The sequence below is a fragment of the Myotis nattereri genome (genome assembly GCF_964212035.1).
Source record: "Myotis nattereri genome assembly, chromosome: 2".
NCBI lineage: Eukaryota > Metazoa > Chordata > Mammalia > Chiroptera > Vespertilionidae > Myotis > Myotis nattereri.
In genome coordinates, this window is record NC_138076.1 from 9,711,552 (window position 1) to 9,733,593 (window position 22,042).

The 22,042-nt window shown below is 43.1% G+C and overlaps 2 protein-coding genes across 3 annotated transcripts in view; both read left to right on the forward strand.

The window, feature by feature from the left end:
- LOC308514061 (cytochrome P450 4V2-like) overlaps positions 1–17,580 on the forward strand; it is a gene marked incomplete at its 5' end in the record, with an annotated part of 31,974 nt that extends 14,394 nt beyond the window's left edge. Inside the window, 4 exons of one of the 2 annotated variants that reach the window (XM_081084101.1) lie at positions 7,265–7,367; positions 14,526–14,660; positions 14,753–14,932; positions 16,304–17,580. In XM_081084101.1, the coding sequence (XP_080940227.1) occupies positions 7,265–7,367; positions 14,526–14,660; positions 14,753–14,932; positions 16,304–16,476 (591 nt within the window). In that variant the 3' untranslated portion in view covers positions 16,477–17,580. The remainder of the gene's footprint in view (positions 1–7,264; positions 7,368–14,525; positions 14,661–14,752; positions 14,933–16,303) is intronic. The other variant, XM_081084102.1, reaches the window with a different exon arrangement.
- LOC308512628 (coagulation factor XI-like) overlaps positions 1–22,042 on the forward strand; it is a gene marked incomplete at both ends in the record, with an annotated part of 328,656 nt that overhangs the window by 257,573 nt on the left and 49,041 nt on the right.

Sequence of the window (22,042 nt, forward strand, 5' to 3'; positions counted from 1 at the left end):
TCTGCTGTTGAAGCCTTCCATTATGTTCTTTATTTCAGCTAGGTCATTCCTCATTTCCTCTTGATTCCTTTTCATGTTGGTGACATTCTTATTCAGCTTCTTATAATTCTCATTGAGTTGTGTGTATTTGTCATCCAGACCTTTGACCATACTTACAACCAATACTCTGAATTCTTTCTCTGATAAGTTACTTGCCTCCATCTCATTTAATTCTTTTTGTGGTGATTCCTTTTTTTCTTTCCTTTTGGGATTGTTTTTATGTCTCTCCATTTTTTTTCATTTTTGTAAAATTAAATCTTTATTGTTCAGATTATTACAGTAGTTCCTCTTTTTTCCCCTCATAGCTCCCCTCCACCCAGGTCCCACCCTACCCTCTGCCCTTACCACCCCCCGCCCCACTGTCCTCATCCTTAGTTGTACGATTTTTGTCCAGTCTCTTCCCATACAAGCACAACCCTTTCCCCCCCAAGAATTGTCATTCCATTCCCTTTCTAAGCCCCTGATTCTATTATATTCACCAGTTTATTCTGTTCATCAGATTATTTATTCACTTGATTTTTAGATTCACTTGTTGATAGATGTGTATTTGTTGTTCATAATTTGTATTTTTACCATTTTCTTCTTCTTCCTCTTCTTAAAGGATACCTTTCAGTATATCATATAATACTGGTTTGGTGATGATGAACTCCTTTAGCTTTTTCTTATCTGTGAAGCTCTTTATCTGACCTTCAATTCTGAATGATAGCTTTGCTGGGTAAAGTAATGTTGGTTGTAAGTTCTTGCTATTCATCACTTTGAATATTTCTTGCCACTCCCTTCTGGCCTGCATAGTTTCTTTTGAGAAATCAGCTGACAGTCGTATGGGTACTCCCTTGTAGATAACTGTTTTTCTCTTGCTGCTTTTAAGATTCTCTTTGTCTTTTGCTCTTGGCATTTTAATTATGATGTGTCTTGGTGTGGTCCTCTTTGGATTCCTTTTGTTTGGGGTTCTCTGCACTTCCTGGACTTGTAAGTCTATTTCTTTCACCAGGTAGGGGAAGTTTTCTGTCATTATTTCTTCCAATAGGTTTTCAATATCTTGCTCTCTCTCTTATTCTGGCACCCCCATAATTCAGATGTTGGTACTGTTGAAGTTAACACAGAGGCTCCTTACACTATCTTCGTATTTTTGGATTCTTTTTTCCTTTTTGTTTTTCTGGATGGGTGTTTTTTGCTTCGTATTTCAAATCATTGACTTCATTCTTGTGATCTTCTAGTCTGTTGTTGGAACTCTGTATAATATTCTTTATTTCAGTCAGTGTATGCTTAATTTCTAGTTGGTCCTTTTTCATAACTTCAAGGGTCTCACTAGATTTCTTGAGGGTCTCACTACATTTATCAGTGGTTTCTAGAAAATTCTTGAAAAACCTTATAACCGTGGTTTTGAACTCTATATCCAGTAGTTTGCTTTCCTCCATTTCTGTCATTTGTGACCTTTTTGTCTTCACATTTTTTATGCTTCCCTGTGTTGATAGAGTGGCTTTCTGTGCTAGGTGTCCTATAGGGTCCAGTGGCTCAGCCTCCCCAATTACCTGAGGTGGACACTTTTGGTGCACCCCTTTGTGGGCTTTGTGCACAGTCTTGTTGTAGTTAAGCCTTGATTGTTGTAGGTATCACTGGGAGGAATTGACCTCCAGGCCAATTGTCTGTGAGAGTCAGCTGTGTCTACAGTGGGAGAACTTCTGTGCTGGAGACACCCTTATGGGGCAAGAATTGCTTCAGCGGGGCTTTGGTGATCACTAAGTCTGCCTCCTGACTGTGTCCCTTATGGATCTGAGGAGTTGTAATCTGGATAGTCCCACTCTGACCACTGTGTACACTAACTCTTGGATCTCTAAGGAGGTGCTAATTTAGCCTCTGCCTGAGGCTACCTGACAGGAGCTATGGAGAGATCTGCAGATTCCTCTTCTTTGTTTGGGGTTTGGAGGTGTCCAGATGAGGCCCAGCTGTGAAGCAATGCAAGCTGTTGTGGGGCCTTGGGCCTTCTTTTTGAAGTTCTGGGTTTCTCTGACCCAGCTGCAGTTTGTTAGGTAATTTTCAGATTGCAAAGGGCCAGGCCTTTCATATACAAAAGCCTCTGTGCACAGCTTAGGTGGGGCGGGGTCTCAGGGGATCAATAGGGCAGAGAAAGCAGCTATGGCTGCTCCTCAGTCCTACCCTAAGGCGCCCTACATCTCAGTGTCCCAGTAATTGCTGCAAGCACCTCTGAGAGAGAGCCACTCACAAGTTCTGACCAATGCCAGACAGTCCAGTTTCTCCCGGTATAAATCTGGGTCCCCAGAGACTCACCCAGAACTGGAGTTCATAGCAGTTGGGAGCTTGAGACTCCCTCCAGATTGAAAAAGACAACCGTGCCCTAACCGGTTTGGCTCAGTGGGTAGAGCGTCAGCCTGCGGACTGAAAGGTCCCAGGTTTGATTCCGGTCAAGGACATGTACCTTGGTTGCGGGCACATCCCCAGTAGGAGGTGTGCAGGAGGCAGCTGATCAATGTTTCTCTCTCATTGGTGTTTCTAACTCTCTATCCCTCTCCTTTCCTCTCTGTAAGAAATCAATAAAATATATTAAAAAAAGAAAAAAAAGACGAAGACAACCGTGTCCTCAGCTGCCAGCCCTTTCCGCATGCACTGCATCCTCAGCTGCTAGCCCTTTCCACGTGCACTGAATCCTCAGCTGTCAGCCCTTTCTACTTGCGCCTTTGTACCTCTCCACTTTACTTCCACACCTTCTCTGCCTTCCCGTGGTTCTGCGTCATGTCCTTTTGTCTTTTAGTTGTATTTTTGAAGTGGTCGTGCAAGGCTGCAATTTCCGGTGTTTACCTATGCCACCATTTTGTTTTCTCTCCCCATTTTTTTGCTGTTTTAATTGTTTCTATGTCTTAGATCCAACTGATTTGCTACCCAGGTTCTTTTGGATGTGGTGCTATGTAATTGGTGACTTTTGGGGACCCATTGGTGCAGTATCTCAAATCTCCTGCATTTGGTGATCTAGCAGAGCCCCCTACTTGAGCTATTTGGGTTCTATTGATGTAGTTGGGTCTTGAATATTAGTTTCTTAATCGTGGATGAAGTCTTGTCACATATTGGTAATGTGACTCACCCCCAGCTTCGTTTTATAAGCTGCTGTGGATGTGATAGTGGTTCCAGCTCTTGTGGAAAGGGTTGATTGAGGTATCACTGGTATGTGCTCACTGTGCGTTCCAGGAGTCCACCTGCTTGGGAGGAAGGGGTCTTGGGGCCTGAGGCTCAGGTACTCTAACTTTGGATGGTGTTGTGTGACTCTTGCTGGGGTCGTGTCACTCTGTAACTCACTACCAGGTTCCTGGAGCCTGGGACGGTGGAAGATGGCTGTCCCATAGTCTGCGGTTGAGGCAGTGGGACTCTGGCCAAAGTGATTTCCCTCTCTGAATGACAAGGGGGTTCAGGAGCCAGCAGCTGGGGTTGTAGGATTCTTGGAGCCTGTGACTGAAACAGTATGACCTTGTCTGGGGAGGCAGGTCCTCAGTAACTCATCAAGGTGTCCAGAGGTAGGCAGCCAGGAGGGGATGTCATAGATCCTGTTGAGGGAGCCGTGTGCCCTTGGTTGGAGAGGCACACACCCAATGGCAGCTCACTAGGGGCCCAGGAGCCATCTGCTGGGGCTGTATGCTTGTGGGTCCCACATGCTGGAGGTGCAGGATTGTGGTGTGCTGCCACCCCAGGGAGGGAGAAGTCCCAATTTCTGCTTCTGGAGCTGTGCATTCTTGGTTGGATATGTGCACCCCATGGTGGCTTACAGAGGTACCCAGGAGCTGTCTGCTGGGGCAGTGGGTTCACAGGGCCTATGTGCTGGAGCAGTGCTACCATGGGGATTGGGTGCTGGTACCCAGGGTTGTGCCTTGCGGTGGCTCAGAGAGGTACCTGGGAGCCGCCTTCCAGGGGCAGCAGGGTCAGAGGACCTGTGTGCTGGTTCGTTGCAACTGCAGTGACCAGAGGTCGGCAGTCAAGGACAGGGAAGACTGAATTTCTGCAGCCAAGGTCTTCAGATCTTGGTTGGATACAAGTGGGCCCAGCGGCTGCTCACAGAGGCACCTGGGAGCTGCCTGCTGGGGCAGCGGACTCAGGGGACCTGTGCTGAAACCACGTGACCACTGGGTCTGTGGGCAGGCAGCCGGGAAGTGGGAAGTCTGAGTTTCTACTGCCGGGCCTGTGCATCCTTGTTTGGATACGTGTGCACCCAGCAGTGGCTCACAGAGACACCAGCGAGCCCTTTGCCAGGGCGGGGGACTCAGGGTGACCGTGACCACGGTGTCCGTAGGTCAGCAGCCGGCGAGGGGGAAGTCCCACTTACTGCTGCGGGATCTGTGTGACCTTGGAGGGAGATGTCCTAGGGTCTGCAGGTCTGCGGACAAGGCAGCAGGCCTTCGTCTGGTTTGGCTGCAGCGTCACGGGCGGTGTCCAAGCCCAGTCTGGGAGGTGGTGCTGATGAGTTCCTAGAGGAGGCCCCTCTCCCCTTCAAGATGGCATGGGCTCCCTGCCGGAGCCCCACAGCCGAGGGCGTGCCTGCAGCAGTGGTAGAATATCCTGGAAATGGAAGAAAGGGAAATGCTTCAGTTTTTGATGGCGGACTGCATGCATTATCTTTGTTCTGCCTGCAGCCGCCTGGGTGCAGTGCCTCCCCAGGGAGGTGGCTCTGCTCCCTGTAGCAGGAAGCAAGCAGTGTGAAGGGTCCACAGACCTGACCTCTCCCAGGTCTGTGCTGACTGGCCAGAGGAGACAGGCCCAGTCATTGCAGATCTCTGCCATAGCCCTGCCTCCCCCGCCTCCCCTCGTGTGGAAAGTGGAAAGATGGACTATATCAATGGTTTTAAACTTCTATTTTAAGCAGATCACTTTATTGAAAAGAAACATTATGCAGAAAATGGACATCTAATTCACTGAAAAGTGGGCTGTGGGGCCAAATCCCAGCTCTGACCTACCCTAGAAGTGTGACCTCGGCAACTCCTCTCCCTTTCGGGACTTCTGTGTCCTCGCTGTAATAACACGGCCGCACAGAACAGCTGTGAGGACTAGGTGAATAGTTTTCTAATGTGCACCAGCCATCCTGCCCGGCACATTCTTGTGCAACACACATTGGCTGGTATCTGATGTTGAAGTGGCCGCTGCACCCACACATGCATACACACATTCACACATGCCCTTACACACACACTCACACCTGCACATACACATCCATCTCCCACCAGTAACCTCTCACTCCCACAAAAACAACCAGAGTAATTATCTCTTTCTTGCAGTTCTAACATTCTTTGAAGTTCTAATTTCTCCCTTCTTCCCATGAAACAGTAGGTATAGCATGTATAATTACAATATTCTGACCTCCTCTGTAAGAAGATGCAGGCTGTTGCTGCATCCTTTTATTTTATTTTATTTACTTTAAAATTTTATTTCATTTATTTTTTAAATCTTTATTGTTAAAAGTATTACATATGTTCCATGTTTTCCCCCATTGACCCCTTATAGCCTGCTCCTGCCCCGCAACCCAGGCCTTCACCACCCTATTGTCTGTGTCCATGGGTTATGCATATATGCATACAAGTTCTTTGGTTGATCTGTTCCCACCCACTCACACACCCACCCCTTCCTTCCCTCTGAGAAGGAACAGACAATCTGTTCCATGCTTCTATGTCTATGCCAGGCCTTTTATGCTCCTGGATTGGCTGATCCTTGCTCTGCGCAGTTCTCCCAATGCACTTGTTGGCTCAGTGCTTTATGTTTGCTCCCTTTAGATCTCAGACAAAAATAAAACAAGAAATTCATTTTCAAATTCAAGAGAAGCTATTAAAATTGTTTAGCAAGAGCACTTCCTCTATGACTTTGCGAAACATTTCAGTGACATGGTCCAGCTTTTGTCTAGAGTTCAGAGTCATTTCTGCAAAGAAATTGCAAGTGTGAGAAAATACAATCATACTAATATCAGAGACTTATAAACTTATTTTTTAAAATTGCAGAAAAGTCCTCAACAATTGCACTTAGGAGGTAAAATGAGCCCTTCAGAGACTTCTGCCCAGGAGATGAAATATTACAATGGTCACTTGCGTTGCATAGGGTAAATGGACCAGTAAGAGTTATAATATTATTTTTTATTTTTTCAAATACATTTTTTTTCTAAAGAACTTACCATTTTGCATGTGGAGTGTCCTGCTGAGATGAGGACAGGAAATAAGGGGCTGATGCCTAAAGACACTGAACAGACAGAGAAGAAGGTCGCCCAGGGTACAACCCTCAGTATTGGAGCTGGACTCTCCTCACCCTGGATCCTCCACGCTCCCCGAGGTGAAGAGTGTGGACTCTGCTTTGTCATCAGAAACTCCGAGGGTCCTACTCTTGTCTCCACCTCCTATGAAGCTGTCGGGCCCTGGGAAAGTCATGTAGCATCTTTTGGAGGCTCAGTTTGTCATCTCTAAAATGTGAATAGTGGCATCATGTATCCCATGGAGATTTAAAGAAATAAATATTTTTATTGATTTCAGAGAAATATATTTTTATTGAAGGGAGAAGGAGAGACAGCAACATCCATGAGGAGAGAGAATCACTGAATGGCTGCCTCCTGCATGCCCCCTGTTGGGGATTGAGCCCACAACCCCAGCATGTGTCGTGACCAGGAATCGAACCATGACCTCCTGATTCATAGGCTGATGCTCAAGCACTGAGCCACCCTGGCCAGGCCCCATGGATTTTCTGTGAAGAATAATTGAGTTCATTTCTGCAAAATGTTTGGAATTTTGCCTCAAACTCTGCAAGGTTTAAACGGGCAATTTATTAACTTCTTGATGTGGAGATTGTTGCTCAGAACCAGCCATGTGCTCCCTGGAGTCTGGGTGAAGTTGACCATACAAATGGGGGACAGTGGACAAGTGCAGATCTGGCCACTTGGCTCAGGAAAGTCACACTTCTATTTCCTCAAAAACAGTCCAGCGCACGGAGTTCCCTCAGCATGCCTCCTGTTAGCACAGCCCAGCCACTCTCACCAAGTATGTGACTCTGTTGTACTGAATGTCCCTGTACTCAGAGCCATCCCCTTTGAAGGGATTGTTTCATTGGTTTGTTCCCCACCGAGGTAAAATACTGTATAAAATTATCTTGTTCTGTCTGGGGTCACATCACAGCTGTCAAATCCAGAGACAGTTCAAAATCTCTAATAGAACTCTGCTTTCTAAGCTGTTGTTTTTTTCTCTTACATTTGTAGGGCCATGACACAACTGCAGCTGGAATGAACTGGGCCTTGTACCTTCTGGGTTGCTATCCAGAAGTCCAGAAAAAATTGGACAATGAACTGGATGAAGTGTTTGGTATGTTGCCGGGGTCCAACCCCAGCAGGTCCAGGGGTCCCCAAAGGTGTGGACGGAGTCGGCGAAGAAGGAGTGACACGGAGACAGTGTTCAGTTGATCAGCAGCCTAGCCAGGATCTCCAGCCAAGTTCTGGTCTGGATCTCCAGCGAAGTTCTGGTTCGGATCTCCAGCCAGGTTCTGTGTCCATGGTCTCTTGCTAGGTTCTCCAGCCAGGTTCTCCAGGTTCTCCAGCTAGGTTCTGTAGCCATGTTCCCTCGCTAGGTTCTCCAGCCAGGTTCTGTCCAGGTTCTCCAGCCAGGTTCAGTCACCAGGTTCTAGTCAGGTTCTCTTGCCAATTTCTGTAGTCAGGTTCAGTCCAGGATCTTTTGCCATGTTCTCTCGCTAGGTTCTGAGGCCAGTTTCTGTCCAGGATCTTTTGCCATGTTCTCTCCAGCGAAGTTCTTCTGTCTCTAGAGAATGTTCTGTGTAGGTTCTGTGCCTAGGTTCTGTCTCTCTCTCTGTCTCCTAAGTTCTGTCTTCTTACATCTGTATTTATACCAGTTGATTCCAATCCTATCAATCTCTATTTCAAAGGTTAGGGCGTTTCTTATCTCCATTCCAGGGAGTAAGGATTATGTAGCTTAAGCATGATTGTTCGTAGTTAAAGTGATTAATTACCCACCTGGCACTTAGTTAAGAGGTTTTATTCCCTCCCTATCTTCAGGGGAAAATCCCTACCTGGGGAAACAACCTTTCTCAGAGACCTTGGTTAAAACACATAGTGCCTAGAAGGTGAGCAAACATATTAAGAACAGTATGCCATATATGCCAGGTCCCTTGAAACAGCAAGCATGGACCGGCTCCCGGCAAATTCCCCCTTTTTTATTTTTTAAAAGTGGGCATTAAAAAGAAAAACCCGAAATGCTCTCTTGTATCCATTTTAAGAGTAGGATTGGCGCTTTCCGCTATTACCTGAGTCCTGATCTATCATCCCAGGGAGAGCTTGCCAATCCTGCACTTTCCTGGGGTGGAAAGGCTGCAGTGGGGTTAAGGATAAGGCTCCTTGGGCTTACCTTCTCCCATGCCATTACATTTACCTTTCCTTCCTCAGAAAAGCATGGACATATTTCTTGTATAAAACGTTCTGTCTGACTGGGAGTAACCTTAATTCCTCTACTAGCAAGCATATATGTTAAAAGATCAATACAGAGTCTTTTTTCTTTAGACTCAGCATGGCACATCTTCTTAATCTAAAGATCAATACAGAGTCTTCTTTCTTTGGACTCAGTATGGCACATCTTCTCAATCTAAGTTCTGTACTATCCACCTTCTTACCCTACTTATCCTCTATAGGGGGGTCTGCAGTACCCTGGTGGAGTCCTATCCGTCCCGAATGTGGGGGTTCTCAATGGGGGGCGGGGGCTTACCTAGGGGAATCCTGTTCCAGGGGTTCCCAAAGGTGTGGACGGAGTCGGCGAAGACTATCCACCCTCTTCCTACGGTGGAGTCCGATCCGTCCCGAGTGCGGGGCGCTTACCTAGGGGTCCCTGTTCGGGCGCCATATGCCGGGGTCCAACCCCAGCGGGTCCAGGGGTCCCCAAAGGTGTGGACGGAGTCAGCGAAGAAGGAATGACATGGGAACGGAGTTCAGTTGATCAATAGCCTAGCCAGGATCTCTAACCAGGATCTCCAGCCAAGTTCTGGTCTGGATCTCCAGAGAGGTTCTGCTCTGGATCTCCAGCGAAGTTCTGGTTAGGATCTCCAGCCAGGTTCTGTGTCCATGTTCCCTAGCTAGGTTCTCCAGGTTCTCCAGCCAGGTTCTGTAGCCATGTTCCCTCGCTAGGTTCTCCAGGTTCTCCAGCCAGGTTCTGTAGCCATGTTCCCTCGCTAGGTTCTCCAGCCAGGTTCTGTGTCCATGTTCTCTTGCTAGGTTCTCCAGGTTCTCCAGCCAGGTTCTGTAGCCATGTTCCCTCGCTCGGTTCTCCAGCCAGGTTCTGCCCAGGTTCTCCAGCCAGGTTCAGTCACCAGGTTCTAGTCAGGTTCTCTTGCCAATTTCTGTAGTCAGGTTCAGTCCAGGATCTTTTGCCATGTTCTCTCCAGCGAAGTTCTTCTGTCTCTAAGAAGGCTCTGTGTAGGTTCTGTCTTCTAAGTTCTGTGTGTAGGTTCTGTCTTCTCTCCATTCTCTCTCTCTCTCTCTCTCTCTCTCTCTCTCTCTCTCTCTCTCTCTCCTAAGTTCTGTCTGCTGTTGTCTTGTTTCAACTGTATTTATACCAGTTGATTCCAATCCTATCAATCTCTATTACAAAGGTTAGGGCGTTTCTTATCTCCATTCCAGGGAGTAAAGATTATGTAGCTTAAGCATGATTATTCGTAGTTAAAGTGATTAATTACCCGCCTGGCACTTAGTTAAGGGATTTTATTCCCTCCCTAACTTCAGGGGAAAATCCCTACTTGGGGAAACAACCTTTCTCAGAGAGGCGACCTTGGTTAAAACACATAGTGCCAAGAAGGTGAGCAAACATATTAAGAACAGTATGCCATATATGCCAGGTCCCTTGAAACAGCAAGCATGGACTGGCTCCCGGCAGTATGTATGGCTCCTTCACTACTTACACAGAAGGTCCCAAGTCACTGAAGCAAATGGCATTCTTCCTCATTAAGAATGTGCTGTCGGGCCTGTTCTAAAGACACTGTAAGAAGCAGGATGGCTGCCATATGGAACCCCTTCCAGGCCTAATGTCTTTTGCAAGACCTTATCCATTTGTTTATGGGCGTTTGCTGATTGCTTGGCATGTGACTACACCAGACTAGATGCGGGGGCTACACAGATAAATGTCACTGTCCTCAAGGACCTCACGCTTCATAGGTGAAGCAGACACTGTGTATAAAGTATCAAGTCATGGCTACGTGCTTGAGCGATATGAGCAAGGGGCTAGTGGAGAGCAGAGAGGGGTCAAGGAGAGCTGTTCCATATAGGATTGCTGTGGGTTAAGCTGATGGGACATACATTTCTTTTGTACAACCAGTAACCTGTAGGTAAGGGGTCCTAGGCTGATGCCAATAGGGATGTGAGAATCCGGGGCTTGCTCTTTTTTCTTTCTGTCATTTTCATCATCATGGGTTTTCTTTTCTTTTTTTTTTTTTTTAAATATATTTTATTGATTTTTTACAGAGAGGAAGGGAGAGAGATAGAGAGTTAGAAACATCGATGAGAGAGAAACATCGATCAGCTGCCTCCTGCACATCTCCTACTGGGGAGGTGCCCGCAACCCAGGTACATGCCCTTGACCGGAATCGAACCTGGGACCCCTCAGTCCGCAAGCCGACGCTCCATCCACTGAGCCAAACCGGTTTCGGCGGGTTTTATTTTCTTAATTGTTGTTCTGGGTCTCATGTTTATCTCTAAGGCAAGAAGAAAGGGGAGGGTAGATAAAGGATAATATTAGTTTCCTTTGACTGCTGTCACCGATTCTGCAAACTCGGTGGCTGAGCACAATAGAAATTTGTCCTCTTACAGTTCTGGACTCCAGAAGGCCCAGATCAGTGTGTCTGAGTTAAATCAATGGGTTGGCAGGGCTGCACCTTTTGGAAGCCTGAGGGGAGAATCCATTCCTTCTGGTGACTGCCAACATACCTTGGCTTACGGCCACATCATTCACATCTCTGTCTTCATCTTCACATGACCTTCTCTTCGGTGGGGGTGTGTCAAATCTCCCTCTGCTCTCTCATTACATGACATTCGTGATGGTATTCATGGCCCACATGGATAATCCACAATCATCTCTCCATTATAAGATCCTTCATAAAATCTTCAAAAGCACCTTTTCCCCAAAAATAATATTTAAAGGTTCTAGGGATTAGGGCCTGATATATTTGTGGGTCATGATCAGCCTAAGACAAAGCAATCAACTTAATTGCTGTGCATTGTGCCATCAACTTAATCCTTTGTTTAATCAGATGTCATATGTCTTCCCATGGCTGGGAAGAGAAAGGTAAAGGTTGGGTTGGCCAACCAACAAAGTGGTATCTGGTAGATTTTCCTAGTGCAAAGTGGGGAAGGAATAATAAAGGAAAAGAGGAGGAGGTGGAAGACATTCTGGAAAGAGAGGCTCCAGGTGCACAATGGCAGAGTGGAGAAGTGGGAAGATAACAGTAAGCATTGAAGGACAGGTGGAACTCAGATCATTTGTTAGAACCCATTGAGAGGTGACGTTGGAAAAGTAATTTCATGTCCAGATGGTGTGAGGACTGGATTTTCATACCAAGAGGGAGGACTTTGTTTTGTAGAATGGAGATGATCTAAACTTCTGAGCTCTGTTTCTGTCATCATTTCATTTTTCCTATATCAAGTTAAATTTCTCTCAGACTGCCTCTGGTGGGTAAATTGGGTGTTATAGAAACCCAGGTTCTTTTGGAATGTGTTCCCACATTTGTGTTTTTTACAATTTCTAGCCCAATGCAGGTGTCACAAATGCTTTTGGATCTCACATAATTAGTGATGCCATTTTTTACTAGAATTTTTATTCTGCTTCTTCTCATGCTTTTTGCTAATTGTGCCTCACTTCTCTTCTATCCCCAGTATTAGTTCTCAAATTTTTTTGAGCAACTGATCTTTGGATATTAAGATATAGGTATTCATTCCTTTTTTTTTTTTTAACTGAGGTAAACTTCACATTTCGTCTCATTATAACAAGCAACGGGAACACTTTTAATATTTAAAATTGAGCATTATCTTTTTTCCCCCCAGTGAAACAAACAAACAGAAATTAAATAAACAGGAACAAAATTACAGTAGAGAATGATGGTTCCAAATAAGATTCTGCAGGTCTATTAGTCTCCCATTTGTGGCAGAGCCCAGGTCATTATTAGGAGAGAATTTTATTTTATTTTTAATATATTTTATTAATTTTTTAGAGAGGAAGGGAGAGGGATAGAGAGTTAGAAATATCGATGAGAGAGAAACATCAATCAGCTGCCTCCTGCACACTCCCCACTAGGGATGTGCCCACAACCAAGGTACATGCCCTTGACCGGAATCGAACCTGGGATCCTTGAGTCCGCAGGCTGACACTCTATCCACTGAGCCAAACCAGTAAGGGTGAGAATTTTATTTTAAAAGTATCATCTTAAACTGCAAGGAAGTCCATTAAACATCACAATTAAACATATCAAAGGGGAAGCCTTTTTGTCAAAATGCCCACTTAACTAACAAAACATTTCTTATATACCCTTTGACCTTGTGTAAACCTTTTTTGTTTTTTATTTTTCCAGTTTAAAAAATGTCCCATAGGAGAAAAAGTAGACAGGTATATGCTGGTAAATGCTAACTGTCCACATTCACAGAGACACAGTGTAATCTGTGTGCTCAGTGTACAGAGAAAGGAGGAAGAAAGCTAGAATTCTGTGTGCTACTGCGCGGGCTGAGCCTCCAGCCTCCAGCAGAGCAAAGTAAGCAGAAGGTTTTTCTTTCCCACGGAGCACAGGGGCATTGATTCCACATAGTGTTTGTCGAGGCAGGAAGGGATGAAAATGAATTTGGACTTGTGTGCATGCATATAAGCCTAACCAATGCACACAGACACCAGGGGCTGAGGGCATGAGGGAAGACATAGGGGGGCATGGGGGGATAAGGACACATGTGTAATACCCTAATGAATAAAGAAAAAAATAAATAAAAATTAATGGAAAAAATAAAAATACTTTTAAACGTTAAAAAAAGTGAATTTGGAAGAGAAAGCGTTAGAGATTCTTTTCCCACTGTATTCTGCTCAAGGTATTTCCCCCCAAATAAGCTGAGAACCAGGATGTAAGGGAGAGAAAAGACTTCAAGGGCAGAACAACTGAGCTGAAGAGTAAAACAAAACAAACCCCAGAATGTAACTTGCTCCCAGTGACTGGAGGAAACTTTTAAAAAGAAGGGTGCAATCCATCCGTGTTCCTTAGTCACCGTCTCCTTCATCCTCATCAGCTTCTTTGTTGGTAGCTTTCAATCCTCTCCCTCTCCCCCTCCATCATCATCTTCTTCTCGTCTCCTTCCCCATCTTCATCTTCCATATCAGGAAGCAAGTAGTAATGAATTGGATTTTGGTAAATACCACTTTCAATGATCTCTCCCAACTTATCTGCACCTGCATCAGAATGGCCATCAGCCAGATTTTTGTGTCTCAGCCTCTTCCTGCTGGCGTTATCCTGCATAGAAAATGAACTTTTCATCATATCCTTTCCAGATATCTCAGTGGACTTTGACAATGCATCACAGCTTGCACTCAGATGAAATTCTTTGGGTGCAATTATTTTCCAAGGAATGGTTTTCATCAAAATGAAAAATCTGTTCTGTGACCTGATTTATTATTTTTCAATTCTGTCACTTCAACTCTGATTAAATAACACAGTGCCTTTCCATGTGTCTCCCCAAGCAGTGCAGGCATAGAGATGGTTGCAAATGTTGCTCAAAAATGTGGGTTTTGGGCCATCAATTCCTACCTCTTCTGAGAAACAATGGTTGGAGAATTTGTTATATGTCCGCCTTCAGAATTTTCTCACTGGCTTGTTCATTGAGTTGGTCTGTCTCATTTTTTGCTTTCTCAGTATGTTCAGTTACTTCCTGCTGTGTTTTTTTTCTCCTGTTGGCAAGTCCAAGAAACCATTTGGATTTCTTCTTGAGGGGGGAATGGAGGGCATTTGGGGGCCAGGCTATGGGGAGAGTCCAAGAAGCTGACCTAGGAGAAGATACACTTCTGGAAGAGGCTCTGAGAATTCAAAATTAAATGTTTTAAACTTATAGTTTCATGCATTCACCATGTTATGTAACTGTCACCTCTGTCTAATTCCAACCCATGTCAGCAGCCAAAAGGAAACCCTGCACCATTAATCAGCCACTGCCCATTTTCTCTTCCCCAGCCCCTGGCAGCACCTCACTTACACTCTGTCTCTATGGATTTATCTTCCCTGAGTACTTCCTCCAAATTTAATGATACAACGTGACCTTTTGCATCTGGTTTTTTTACTTAGCATTATTGTCTCATTTTATTTTGATTATCTATACTATTAAGAATTTTACTTTTGCTGTTGGTATTTAACATTCAGTGTATTGATGTTATAATATATTCTTTTTTGATGTCTTATCTGCCAAGCCCAAATAGTTCATTTATTTTTTTCCATGTATTTACTTTGATCAGGGAATTCTGATCGCCCTGTTACCTTAGAAGACCTGAAGAAACTTAAATATCTGGAGTGTGTTATTAAGGAGACCCTTCGTATTTTTCCTTCTGTGCCTTTAATTGCCCGTGATCTTAATGAAGATTGTGATGTTGGTGAGAATTCTTCCATGAAAGTAGTGGGGAGAGTGGGCTTTTCTGTGTCTGTCTTGCTCTGTTCTCATGACATATCGACTGCCTCATGACAGGGGGATACAACATAGTGAAAGGCTCTCAAATAGCCATCATTCCCTACGCACTGCATAGAGACCCACGGTACTTCCCAGATCCTGAGGAGTTCAAGCCAGAGCGGTTCTTTCCCGAGAATTCGATGGGACGCCATCCATATGCATATGTGCCCTTCTCTGCTGGGCCCAGAAACTGTATAGGTTTGTATCCATCAGAATCGACTTGACCTTTCAGGCACACAGGGCAGGGGATTTCTCACAACAGTGTCTTTGAGATGTAGTGTCTCAGATACACGTTTATTAAAAAACTAGCTGTTTTATTTTTCCCCCACTTGACTATGACTGTCTTAAAGTATATCAGTTTTCTAGGGCTGCTGTAACAAAGCACCACAGACTGGGTGGCTTAAATGACAGAATTTTATTTCCTCAGAATTTTGGAGGCCAGAAGTCTTAAGATCAAGGTGTCTGCAGGGCTGGTTTCTTCTGAGGCCTCTCTCCTTGGCTTATCGATAGATCAATTCTCCCTGTGTCTTCACATAGTTTATTCGTGTGTGTGTGTGTGTGTGTGTGTGTGTGTAATTAATCCCCACTCAAGGATATGTTTTATTGATTTTTAGAGAGAGAGGGAATCATTGATGTGAGAGAAACATTGATCAGTTGCCTCCCATACATGCCCCAACCAGGAATCTAACCCACAACCTAAGTATATGCCCTGATGGAACTGAACTCACAACCTCATGGTGAATGGGATGACATACCAACCAACTGAGCCACCCAGCCAGGGCTTGATCTCTTTTTGTAAAGATACCAGTCAGATTGGATTAGGGCCCATCCATAGGACCTCATTTTATTTTAATCACCTCTTTAAGGGCCCTATCCCCAAATGCAGTCACATTGTGAGGTACTGAGGGTTAAGAATTCAGCAGATGAATTTGGGGGGAATACCATTCAGCCCATAACATAAAGCATAACCAGTTTCATGGTAGAGTTTTAAAGTGTAGATCTTTGGATTGAAGTAGAATATACTTTATATGGTAGAAAGCTTATTTATAACAATTAGTTTATTTAACCTGTTTTTATTGCTTTTAAGAATTACTTTTTTCAAAACCAAAACAGATAATGCTCACCATAGGACCAGTGGATGTACTCAAACAAAAGGAATGCACCTTACCATGCATTATACACACTTTTGGCTTTAGTATCTCTGGGGTTTTACTGTTTATGTAAGTGCAGGCATTGTTGCAATGAGGCCTGGTAACTCTATAGTAAACTACATGAAAGGCCCAGTAGGAAAGCGTTCTAGAGCAGTGGTTCTCATGCTTCAATGAGCCCAGGATTCACCTGGGTGCTGCGTAGGCTAGATTCCTTGTCCTCAGAGCTATTCAGGTGCACTGGGTGGGAGCGGGGAAGGGCACTCAAGAGTCATTATTAGGAAGCATCGTCAGTGATACTGGTACTCCCAGGGCCTGTTGTGAAAATCTAACATCACTTGCTCCCTCTAATAGAACCTGTTCTATCTCCCATTTGAAATATATCTGTAAATAAGATCATATTATTTACATTAATTTGAAGGTCAAAGGTTTGCCATGATGGAAGAAAAGGTCGTTCTCTCATCCATCCTGAGGCATTTTTGGGTAGAATCCACCCAGAAAAGAGAAGAACTTGGTGTGGCAGGAGAGCTGATTCTTCGTCCTACTAATGGCATCTGGATCAAGTTGAAGAGGAGAAAAGCAAATGCATCCTAACTCCATTATTGGGCTGTGCCTTAGTAGGAATAAGATCTTTCTTTAAGAGAACATTTGCATTTACAATGTGTGAATCATGAGTTAAATACTCTTAATCCCTACACCTAATTTTTTTCTTATCACCACTTAGCTTGGAGTCAAGTCTTCCAAAGAGAGGATTTTTATATTTTCATCACCACCATTATCTTATCCTTGTTCTTGATCCCAAAAGACGAGTTAACTAATGTCCATACCCAAATAAACATATACATTTCTCAACAGAGGGATCCAGAGGCCAATTCAATTTCAATTGACAGACCCAAAGTATATAAGTTAATTGAAGTTCCAGAATTTCTTAAGATATTCTTGTTGAACACAAATATACATATATACATATACATTTAATTTGAAAAGGTTAATAAAATACTTAGGCTGGGGCATAGGTTTTAAAAATTATATCAGTGGCATCAGTTATGAGAATAATTATGATAATGATACTTTTCAGGTTTTATTAAGGAGAGCAGATCATTTATAAGTTGACTCATAGGTTCTGTTCCTATTTCTCTTTTAACTTTGTACTTATGGCCTTCATTTCACTTCATTCTACATAACATCAAAATTACCTTCACATATCAAATATTACCGGGAGAGATTCCGCTTGATGATCTCCAGTCCCTCATAATGGCTTTTGTAGCTGGAAGCACCTTAGACCTTATCAGGTTATACTCCTTTTCATTCCAAGGGGATAAGATCAATCAGAGGTAAGTTTCTATCCAAAGTCATACCACTAGAGGGTGACAGAGCTGGAAATAGATAGAGGTCTAAACTCTAAATCTCTACTACAATATGCTATTGCTTTATGAAACTCAGGTCTAGAGCTGGGTGTATCATTAGAACACAGATCTTCTAGAATTCTCCCATCATTAAGGAGAAGAGAAGCCACACCTGTATAGTAATCCAGCACTTAGTTTAGGGTTAACCTACTGGGAAATTCAATCCTCCAGAACATATCTGTCAAGCTAACAACTGACACAAATTCCCTGAATTTGAATTCCATTGAAAATTTTTCTACTCCCTCACTCAGTGAATTAAAAAAACTTATTTTAATAAATAATTTTAATGAGATTGTTTCTGTTTCTATGCTGATTTTAGAGTGGGAGGAATGGGGAGAGAGAGAGAAACATCAATGTGATGTGAGAGAGCTACCTTGATCCATTGCTTCCTGTTCACCTCCCGACTGGGGATTGAACTCACACCTAGGTATGTGCCCTGACTGGGAATTGAACTCGTGACCTTCTGGTGCATATACAGAGATTGTATCTTTAGTTTTCTCAAGGCAAATGCAGGTGGAAACAACAAACTAAGAGAATGGAATATGTATTCTTTAATGGATATCAAAGGAAGAGCTGACCCAACCAAAGTCACTGGGCAAGTATTATGGGCTCAGGCATTCAGGGCAGGGTCAACAGCTCTACGCACTTTACCATCCCAAAGACCCTCAGTGCAGACAAGTCAGTCCGTATGTTGCTGAGAAAATGTCAAGGACATATATGATGCAGTTGAAAATGATTTCCAATTTATGGTAAATTGTGTTATCTAGAAAGTAGATATACGTAGAAAATTCCCCAGATGATTTTGGATAACTGAAGTTTTATTCTTGGAAATTGGTATTATTTTATGCACTTTTATGCACTTACATTTAAACCTTGCCCTTAAAAAATGTAGTGACCCTACACTAGACATGAAATTAAATTTAAAGCAAAGTGTTGCTTTGTGTTCCCTTTTGGCTTAAAATCTTCATTTGTCCCCAGAAAAATTTATTTTTCATATTTTAATTGGAAACTCACTTAAACTGTGTGAGTTAAACTGAGTTGCAATGGAGAAAGTATGTCATGGTCTGCTGTATGAACATGAAAATGCTGACTTTTTTTAAAAAAATAAGAAGATGATTAAATATCTGTGTCCCTATTACCTATCATGCTCCTGCTTGAATGAAGTATTTTAAGAATAATAAACTACATTTAGACATGGGTGCTACATTTTATTCTAAGAATTGATGTGAGTTTGAATTATAGATAACTTTAAAAGATAAATTAGTGGGTGACTGCTTTATAATAAGTAATAAAAGAAATGGCTCCTTTGAGTTAATGTCCTCAGTGTCACTCAGACTCCCTAACAAAATGTCCCTATGCAGTTATCACAGACTGATCTTGAGTTTCCCTGACTCTGAAAAATAAGTGGAAAAACCAACATATTTTGCTTAATCGAAAGGAGAAAGTGAAATCTCTCAAGACTACCTTAGAATCATCAAAAGCCCCAAGCATCCACTGGGTACCCAGGGATTTATCATCTAGAAATCTCTGCAGGTGATGGACTACTGAATTGATGGTCTGTTCATTGTCACAGACAACTGTGGAACATGTTTCTGGCCCAACTACTGACAAGTCTCAAAAATAAAGAGATTATTGGACTATATCTAGAAGATCAAATGCATTTCTAGCACCTCATGATATGCTTGTGTGTGTGTGAGTGTTTGAGTGTGTGTGTGTGTGTGTGTGTGTGTGTGTGTGTGTGTGTGTGACAAGCCATTAGCAACCCTATGAATGAGTGATGTTCACAATATCATGTTTTCAGCTGCCCTACTCAGCGCTTGTACTAGTCATCTCCTACCTACTACTACTTTTATGGGCTCAATCCATATCATATTTGATCTTCCTCTTTCTTGCTGCCTTTGATTTTTCCCAGCATTATTGTCTCTTCAAAATAACTCTGCCTTCTCATGATGTGCCTGAAGTAAGACAGCTTTAGTTTTGTCTTTTTTTTTTTTTTTACCTCCAGTGATATTTCAGGCTTAACTTGCTTTTGGACCCATTTGTCTGTCTTTCTGGCAGTCCAGGGTATCTGTAGAGCCTTCCTCCAACACCATACTTCAAATAAAACAATCATGTCTAAACACTATGACAAATGCTCTTTTGAAGAAAAGAAAATATTAGTATCAGGTTTCTATATAGAAATGTGATTTTTAGCACAGCCATTATTCACATGAAGCATAAGTTGACTAAGATCAGGAAAGGTAGGACTCAGTAAATGTGAAGTACAATAAAAAGGAATTGCTGGTGTCTTGATTGATGCCCTCAATCTAAAAGGCATCACAGCTTGTATATTTGAAATATGCTACTGTATTTCAACCAGAAATTATTTTATTGGTCTTGTTATCCTCCATTTTTAATAAACAAGACTTCTGCAGTGCAGAAATATGCATTAAATATTTACTTAAGCATCAACTCCCTGAAAATCTAATTTTCTAACCAAACAGATGTAATGCAATTTTGAAGAATAGTTAGAAAACAAAGGAGATTTAGTGGGAAATTGGTTATGTCTTTAAATATTTTTAAAAGTACAAAAAGAAGAATAAATTATTTTGTGTGGATGGAGTAGAAAAATCTAAGATGGAAGGATAGAAGTTGCAAAGAGGTGTATTTCCGTGTATAGGGATACTATTTCTAAAAAATATTAAAATAAGGGAGAAACCAAGATGGTGGCATAGGTAAACATCTGAAATTGCTGCCTCACACAACCACTTCAAAACTACAACTAAAAGACAAAATGGACATCATCCAGAACTACCGGAAGGCTGGCTGAGGCGAAATTCTACAACTAGAAGGAAAGAGAAAAGCACACTGAGACTCAGAGGAGGTGTGGAAGTGAAGTACAGAGGTACAGAGGCGCACATGGAAAGGGCTGGCAAATGGGGACGCGGTTGTCTTTTTCAGTCAGGAGGGAGACACAAGCTCCCAACTGCTCTGAACTCCAGTTCCGGGCGAGTCTCTGGGGACCCAGACTCAAACGGGAAAAAACTGGACTGTCTGGTATAGGGTGGAACTCGAGGGCGGCTTTCTCTCAGAGGTGCTTTCAGAGATTACCCTGGGACACTGAGACCCAGGGCCTCTTAGGGCAGGGCTGAGGATCAGCCATAGCTGTTTGCTCCACCCTGTTGAGGCTTTTGCATATGAAAGGCCTGGCCCTTTGCAATCTGAAAATTACCTAACAAACTGCAGCTGGGTCAGGGAGACTCAGAACTTCCAAAAGAAGGCCCAAGGCCCCAAAGCAGCTTGCATTGCTTCACAGCTGGGCCTCATCTGGGCACCTCCAAACCCCAAACAAAGAAGAGGAATCTGCAGATCTCTCCGTAGCTCCTGCCAGGTAGCCTCAGGCAGAGGCTAAATTAGCACCTCCTTAGAGATCCAAGAGCCAGTGTACACAGTGGTCAGAGTGGAACTATCCAGATTACAACTCCTCAGATCCATAAGGGACATAGTCAGGAGGCAGACTTAGTGATCACCAAAGCCCTGCTGAAGCAATTCTTGCCCCATAAGGGTGTCTCCAGCACAGAATTTCTCCCACTGTAGACACAGCTGATTCTCACAGACAATTGGCCTGGAGCTCAATTCCTCCCAGTGATACCTACAACAATCAAGGCTTAACTACAACAAGACTGTGCACAAAGCCCACAAAGGGGTGCACCAAGAGTGTCCACCTCAGGTAATTGGGGAGGCTGAGCCACTGGGCCCTATAGGGCACCTAGCACAGAAAGCCACTCTATCAACACAGGGAAGCATAAAAAATGTGGAGGCAAAGAAACAGGTCACAAATGACAGAAATGGAGGAAAGCAAACTACTGGATATAGAGTTCAAAACCACGGTTATAAGGTTTTTCAAGAATTTTCTAGAAACCACTGATAAATTTAGTGAGACCCTCAAGAAATCTAGTGAGACCTTTGAGGTTTTGAAAAAGGACCAACTAGAAATTAAGCATACACTGACTGAAATAAAGAATATTATACAGAGTTCCAACAACAGACTAGAAGATCGCAAGAATGAAGTCAAAGATTTGAAATACGAAGAAGCAAAAAACACCCAACTGGAAAAACAAAAAGAAAAAAGAATCCAAAAATATGAAGATAGTGTAAGGAGCCTCTGGGTTATCTTCAAACGTACCAACATCCAAATTATGGGGGTGCCAGAATAAGAGAGAGAGCAAGATATTGCAAAACTATTTGAAGAATTAATGACAGAAAACTTCCCCTACCTGGTGAAAGAAATAGACTTACAAGTCCAGGAAGTGTAGAGAACCCCAAATAAAAGGAATCCAAAGAGGACCACACCAAGACACATCATAATTAAAATGCCAAGAGCAAAAGACAAAGAGAGAATCTTAAAAGCAGCAAGAGAAAGAAAGTCACTTACCTACAAGGGAGTACCCATATGACTGTCAGCTGATTTCTCAACAGAAACTATGCAGGCCAGAAGGGAGTGGCAAGAAATATTCAAAGTGATGAATAGCAAGAACCTACAACCAAGATTACTTTACCCAGCAATGCTATCATTCAGAATTGAAGGTCAGATAAAGAGCTTCACAGATAAGAAAAAGCTAAAGGAGTTCATCATCACCAAACCAGTATTATATGAAATGCTAAAAGGTATCCTTTAAGAAGAGGAAGAAGAAGAAAATGGTAAAGATACAAATTATGAACAAAAAAATACACATCTATCAACAAGTGAATCTAAAAATCAAGTGAATAAATAA